The 7,660-nt window shown below is 45.1% G+C and overlaps 1 protein-coding gene across 3 annotated transcripts in view; it reads right to left on the bottom strand.

The window, feature by feature from the left end:
- The window catches only part of VWCE (von Willebrand factor C and EGF domains), a 58,412-nt gene extending 55,971 nt beyond the window's left edge, over positions 1-2,441 (bottom strand). For all 3 annotated transcript variants that reach the window (XM_083163624.1, XM_083163623.1, XM_083163622.1), the window contains exon 1: positions 1,809-2,441. In XM_083163624.1, coding sequence (XP_083019750.1) covers positions 1,809-1,915 — 107 coding nt within the window. In that variant the 5' untranslated portion in view covers positions 1,916-2,441. The remainder of the gene's footprint in view (positions 1-1,808) is intronic.
- Positions 2,442-7,660: the final 5,219 nt, after the last annotated feature.

The following is a 7,660-nucleotide window of genomic DNA, read 5'->3' on the forward strand; positions in this document are numbered from 1 at the left end:
AGGGTGCTGTAGGATGTACAATAAGTAGATAAGTATATTGTCTAGGTGTAACGCAGTGTAATGTTGTGTGTCAGTGTAATACAATATTCTTTAGTATGTTAGTGTAATGCAGTGTGCCTCTGTGATATAGGGGTATATTCAATACCCTAACAGCGAGCTATGACGGGAAGCAGTGGCGATAGCTTGTGGTCATAGGTCCCCATCAGTATTCAACTGTTCCCCCTTCAGTCGAAGTTTCCACCTCGCTGGTTCTTTTCAGCGTGGTGGAAACGGCGAGGGTGGCCATCAAAAAGGCTGGGCTCGCTGCAGGGCTTGCTGCATTTGCGGTGAACCTCGCCTTTTAGGGAATCCTCGCTGTCCTCTGGCGGAGATGATTTTACCAGAACATTGAATACAGCGAGCTGCCCGCGAGGGGGTTTGACGGCTAGGATGGCTTGTTTTTGGTGATCCTCATCGAAAACAAGCCATCCGATATCTCCTCGCACAAACCCCCTCACTGGCGGCAATGAATATCGCCCATAATATACAGTAGTCTAATGTTGGTTTAATTCAGTGTGTTAGTATAATATAATGCAATGTAGTGTCCAGGTGTAATGCAGTGTGCCATTGTAATAAAAGGCAGTTTAGTGTGTAGTTTGCCAGTGTAGTACAATATAGGTTAGTGTCTGTGTACAGTATAATGCATGATTGTGCCAGTGTAATACAATGTAGTTTAGTGTCTGTGTATAATGCAGTGCGCCAGTGTGATACAATACTTTAGTATCTGGGTATAATACAGTGTACCAGTGTAATACAATGTAGGTTAGTGTCTGGGTATTATGCAGTGTGCCAGTGTGATGCAATGTAATTTGGTGTGTGGGTATAATGCAGTGTGCCAGTGTGATACAATGTAGTTTGATGTATTGCAGTGTCCCAGTGTAATACAATGTAGGTTAGTGTTTGGGTATAATGCAATGTGCCAGTGTAATACCATAGCTTAGTATATGGGTATCATGCAGTGTGCCAGTGTGATACAATGTAGGTTAGTGTCTTGGTGTATTGCAGTGTTCCAGGGTAATACAATGTAGGTTAGTATATGGGTATAATGCAGTGTGCCAGTGTGATACAATGTAGGTTAATCTCTTGGTGTATTGCAGTGTCCGAGTGTAATAAAATGTAGGTTAGTTTCTGCGTATAATGCAGTGTGCCAGTGTGATACAATGTAGGTTAGTGTCTTGGTGTATTGCAGTGTCCCAGTGTAATACAATGTAGGTTAGTGTTTTGGTTATAATGCAGTGTGCCAGTGTGATACAATGTAGGTTGATGTCTTGGTATAAAGCATTGTGCCAGTGTGATACCAGAGTTTAGTGTCTGGTATCACACTGGCACACTGCATTGATTATACCAAGACATTAACGTACATTGTAGTGTGATACAATGCAGGTTAATGTCTGGCTGTAGTACAGTACACAAGTGCAGTGTCTGTGTTTGAGGCAGTGCAGTGGTGTTACCAGTGTCATACAATGCAGGTTAGTGTCTGGCTGCAGTACAGTGCACGAGTGCAGTGTCTGTGTATGAAGCAGTGCAGCGGTATTCCAGTGTTAAACAATGCAGGTTAGTGTCTGCCTATAGTACAGTGCACGAGTGCAGTGTCTGTGTGTGAGGCAGTGCAGCGGTGTTACCAGTGTCATACAATGCAGGTTAGTGTCTGGCTGTAGTGCAGTGTCTGTGTGTGAGGCAGTGCTTCTGAGGCTCTGCGCATGCCTGTAGCTCCTTGTTGCAGACTCAGTATTTCTCTGAGTCAGAGGCTCTGTGTCTACATACTGTACCTCTGTGCTGTCAGTGCCGACGACTTCTTCCTCCCATTATAAATTCTCCCTTCTCTTCCAGAAGTCAATAGTAATATGAAGAACACCCACATCCAAACCGGGACCATGATGTGTACTCGAGGCAGCTCCAAATCCAGTGAACAACAGTGAGTGGATTCTCCCCGCGCTGTCTCTAGTCTGGCGCTGTCACTTTTACTGCAAAAGTCTTTAAAGATGTTTTCGAGTCCTTTACTCTTCTTTATATTCTGAATGCATTTCGTATGCGGCGCCTATTACCTCTCTCTAGTTCTCTAATTACAGTATCTGTGTCCCTGCTCTGTCACTAATTTGCTGCTGCTTTCCTCTTGTCTCCAGCCTTACATCCCCCAGTTATGTATCTGTTCCCCTTAGCAGTGTGCCATCCCAGGCTATCTCCTTCTAAGACGCTCCATCCTCCCTCTACAGCTCTCTTCCCTTTGACTCACTTTCTCCCTCTCTCCGCTCTGCTGATGAATTTGATGGGATAGGAGCCCCTCACATCATAGTAAGAAGGAAGTGGCCCCACAGTGACATCTGGGAACGGATAGAAAGCTTTGCCAGATGCAAATCTTTCTATCCGCTCCCAGATGTCACACTCTCTGATGTGCCAAGATTGCGTGTGTCTCTATCTGTGTGACTCTGTGCTTGTAACCAGGCGCCCGCCTATGTGTGACATCAAGCGTTACTTGTGCTGTAAACTTTCCGTAAAAAAAAAAAATGATGCAAACGATCCTCTGTAACTTTCTCAATTTTCTTTACACAACAAGACATAACGCAGTGACCTAAAAGTAACGGAACCCACAAAGAGCTTACACTCTAATTGCTACAAGAGCGGAGTGATTGAAAGAAGGTAAGTTTAAGGTCAACTGGTGTATGTCATAAAATAACAAAACCATAAGTGAGTGAGCTGAGGTCATCCGGATCTACTTGAATCTCTAATTTATTTGGTCCCTGAGGTTTATTGCGGCTCAGAATGGAGATAGAAAATGGATTGCTGCAAGTGTTTTATTGGCCGTCCCATATCGCATAATACTCCGATGTTCCACCGCGTCTCCGGGGCATGGGCACTGTCTGAACTTGGCTGTAAGGTTTGTTATAGTACAGAGGAAACTCAGACCCTCCCCCCGTAGCTCAGTCCTCTCTCTGCGCTGACTTCCATAATCACGTTTTACTATTTGTTTGCTTGGGAACACATCTGGAAGGAATCAGCAGTCCATCGCTCTAGGCACTATCCTTTGTACTTGCTGCAGACCCTACAACTTCCACATTGAACTGGTAAATAAACTCCAGCCCAGTCCTTGCTCTCAGTGTTTGGATCACGCAGTGTCCACACAAGAGGCTTTTAACTGAACCTATTTTCAGGTTTCCGGGACTTGCGTCTCCCTCCCCCTCCATTCACACAAAATACAAAACCCCATTTGTACACTAGCATCCATCCAGACAGATAAAATCGGTGTTATTTGTCTGCAAAACTATGCTGTGAATGTATTGCAGATGGCCCAGTAAGAAGAATTAAATGGGCATCATTCAAAATAAGTAAAACAGAAAAAAATGTGAATTAAGACTGATACCAATTGGGACCAGTGTTATTTTTGGTCATAAATCACTACTCAGAGTATATTAATCACTTAGCAGCGCAATGTGTTAAAAACCCCTCCATCATTCAAAATAAAAAACAATAACTAAGGCCATATAAAGAGGGATGGAAGATTCTGTTATCAGGACTAATAAACACAAATATGGAATTTTATATCTACCATGGAAATCCGTTGTTTAATAATCGGCTTGCAAAAACACATAGCGATCAGGTCTGAATATCCCCCAAAGTAAAGTAGTAAACAAACAAATGAGCAAAATAAGAAAAAAAACAGTGTTCCCTGGGCGTTCGTTGATCCAGGTGTGCTAAAGGTTGGGGGTATGGTCAGAGGCAATTTCAGAGAGCAAGTTCTGATTAGACCCCCTCTTCTCCGGTGGTGCAGTAGACTCTGCCATTGAGTTATACACAGTGCTGGACTGGCCATTTTGGTGCTTCTGGCAAGTGCCATAGGGGCTGATGGCTAGGTGAGCTGGTTCAAGCATAGAGAGAACTGGGATGTCCACACTCAGAGCAGCCTGCTGGCTTCCTATGTGTCCAGGTGGCATGAAAAAGGACAGCTACCCAAAAGATGAACAGGTTGGAAGAGGCATATGGCAGGGACTTAAAGTGTAGAGAATATAAGGGATGGTGCTGACTGGGTATACATTGGTAGGAGTAACCGGAGGATAGAAGAACCCTCGGACCAGGGGTATGTGAGTCCACCAGGGAGAGAGCATCAGGAGAATTGGTGTCAGAGGGAAAATCCGGGTTTCTGTAATGGCTAGGAGATTGGAGTTGGAGAAGAAAACATCACGGTGGGAACACCTTTGTTACAGGCAGATCTGGCACAGGAGCGTGTGGGAGAGATGCACATTATATTATCAGGGTTGTTGTAGAGTTTAGATAAATTTGTAGTGCATGTATAAAGTGTAATGTAGGTGCAGGCTCCTGAGCTTGGAAGGGAAGTTGGGCAAGGAGTGAGTTCAGTGCAGAGGCTGGAGGGAGCTTAGTAGTGTGGTCAGAGGGTTATGGTAGGGAAGCAGAGAGGTGGGTGTGGGACATCGGAGGTGAGAGAGGAGGAGGTATAGGTGACTGACGGGATTGAAAGAAGTGGCAACAGTGGGAAGAATAAGGGATAATGTGTACACTAGGTGATGGGGACGTGGAAGAAACCTCGAGATAGTCAATTCCTACAAACATAACGGAATACCACAAAAATGTGCCTTCTATTAGTAAGCCTAGAGAATGATAAAATGGAGAGAGATAAAGCTCTAACTAATCAGCTGCTACAGGCTGTGTTTGAAAAATGGGAGCTGTCTCTCTCTCTCACTCTCTAGACTTTATCACTCTTCAAGGCTTAAGGGGCCTACACACGTAGAGATTTGCTGAGCGTTCAGAATGCTCAGCGAGATCGCTCAGCACACAGTCAGTGACAGTGTTCTCCGGCGAGAACATTATCCCTGACCGATTAATATCCAGCATGCTATCACTATGGCCCCCTACACACAGAGCCATGTAGGGGCATTTTCTAAGCAATATAATGCAATCGCTTAGAACAGGCATGTCCAAACTGTGGCCCTCCAGCTGTTGTGAAACTACACATCCCAGCATGCCTTGCCAAAGTTTCAGCATTCCATAATAGCAAACCTGTGGCATGGCATGATGGGACATGTAGTTTCACAACAGCTGGAGGGCCAAGGTTTGGACATGCCTGGCTTAGAATATGCCCCTCAATTGCTACGTGTGTAGGCCCCATTACTACATCTTCCCCATGTGTTACATGTTGTACAACTTCTGTTGTCTACTGGTGGCAATACATCCAGCCATTAGAGAGTTGCTGGGGGGAGGTAGGGAGGTTGGGAGTACGTCTCCTGAACCACATTGGTCTCACGCATATGATTTATTTTTATACATCTGTTTAATTAAAAACATGATGTGAACAAAATGTTGGTTTTGTATGTTGTCCTTAGATCTGCCTCATTTGTTAGTGTTTGATATTGCACTTTAAATAGCAGCTTGTCGTGTTCCCTGGGGGCTGCGCTGGGGTAAGTTTATCATGTTCTTTAATTAGTTTGTCGTTTCAAGCATTGTTCTTATTCTCTGTTTAATGTCCTGTTGCAAATCATAACAAAACGCCACCAGGATGCAGTGAGATCATGATATATCAGGCATTCACCATAAACACGCAGAAAGGATATTTCTCTCCATATCCGCCTGTGTCCACTATCTACTGAATGTTACTATTGGCAGCTAATTCTTCTACAAACATCAATTACCACAGAGGGACACTGCTTGCATTTTGTAAAGTATTAGGGAACCATTAATCATTCTATATTTGCGGCTAAATCCGCTACCAGCAAATATTAAGGATCCCCCGAATGTATCAGGAGGGACCGCAGAAGGAATCTCCGATTTCCTGCTGCGATCCCTCTTGCACCGCCGCTGGGCCGCCTCCCCCATAGGTTTATATGGGGGATATAAAGCTGCCCGATTTATCAACATCGTGCAGCGCATCGCATCCCTGGGCTACCGCCATTCTGAGAGGGTGGTAGCCCATTGTAGCCATTGTAGCCTATGGGCTACACACCGCACAGTCAGCAGGGTTGTGGGGGGTCAGCACTAACCACGCATGCCCAGGCTCCCCACCAAACTCCCCCCCCCCCCCCGGCACATTGTAAATGCGATCATTGATAAATGGGCCCCTTAGGGAGAGGGAGTAATGACACCTGTTGATGATGATGATGATGTGACGACATGTTATGACTGATTGGGTGTATACCCATCCAGCTTATAGTGACATATACTATACTGTATTATTTAAAACATTAATGAATTGTGAATGGAGTTTTGGCTAAAGCTGGAAAAAAAAATCCATTTTTGCACATGCACGTACTCCGCTGCCCCCATGTGCGAGGACCAAAACTGCAGTAGCATTCTGGAAAATACGACTACTGTCTAATTTCTGGCAGAGGGCAGTGAGATGAGTTGGGGGGGCAGCGATGCGGCATTGGTGGTCTGGACAATGGAGGAGTACAACATAGAGGCAGGGTCGGTGTAATGGTGAATACACACTGTACAATTTTTTTGACCAATTTCCTTGAAAGACATTTCCCTTGAACCCAGTGTCCTGGACGAAAGATGTTGACGAAAGATCTAGCTACAGTTTATAGGCTCTTTTTGAAAGATATCCAAATTGAGCTGGATGCACAGTTGACGAACAACTGGCGGGTATGCGCATCATCATTCGTCGTTCGTCTGTCGTCAATATCTTTCGTCAACATCTTTCGTCCAGGACACTGGGTTCAATGGAAATGTCTTTCAACAAAATTGGTCAAAAAAAATTGTAGAGTGTGTATACACCTTAAGGCTTCTCAGCACCCTAGGCAAAACTTCAACCTACTGCGCCCAACCCTCCCTCTGTGGCCATTAATACCCACTTTCCAACACCTTAAGGCATACTTGTCTAACATTCTGTCAATGGCAGGGAGGCTCCCAAAAAAAAAAGGTGGTCCTCCCAGCCCCCCAACAAGGTGGGCAATTCCTCTGCTTTCCCTGGAGGTCTCCCTTTGCCACACACAACACAGTACAAGGAGGAGGGGGCAGCAAAGTAGGGAAGTATGCCTCAAGGGAATAAAGGTGAGGTCTTAGACGTTCCACAGCAGCCACCTGCATTAAGTACAAGGATCCTCATAGACAGCCTTGATTTTTTATATAGGCAGAATCGGTGGCAACCCCCCCAGATCCCAGCACCCTAGACATCTGACTAAAGCTGTCTAATGGTAGAGCCGGCCCTGCATAGATGTTAAGCATTTCATAGGTAGACAGTCAGTAGATCAACACCAAATTGTCAACATGCACAAGGACAACATAGGCACAAGCGTATGGTATGAGGCTTATCAGATGGTATCTTTTTCTGGTCAACTCGGATCCCTGGTGATATGGTCGCCTGGGCCTCAATGGATACACTGTATCAGGAAAAATATCAGGACAGTCTAGAGCTTCCACTAATCTGCTCAAGAAGAACCAGGTTGGAAGTGGTTATTGCGAATGTCAGAGGCCCACCTGAAAAACGCCTGGACTCACCTGCGTTTTCACAAACACACCCAGAAAACTCCATGTTTCTACTCCTTAATGCCGGTTTCTGTCAATCAGTCTGCGCCTACTCTGCGACATCTATGCGTACAGATATGTTTTCACTATTTGGGCCCGCACATATGGGATACGTATGCTTGGCATGTGCAGACTTTTGCTTGGATTA

This window comes from Crinia signifera, chromosome 11 (assembly GCF_055691185.1).
Source record: "Crinia signifera chromosome 11, ASM5569118v1, whole genome shotgun sequence".
NCBI lineage: Eukaryota > Metazoa > Chordata > Amphibia > Anura > Myobatrachidae > Crinia > Crinia signifera.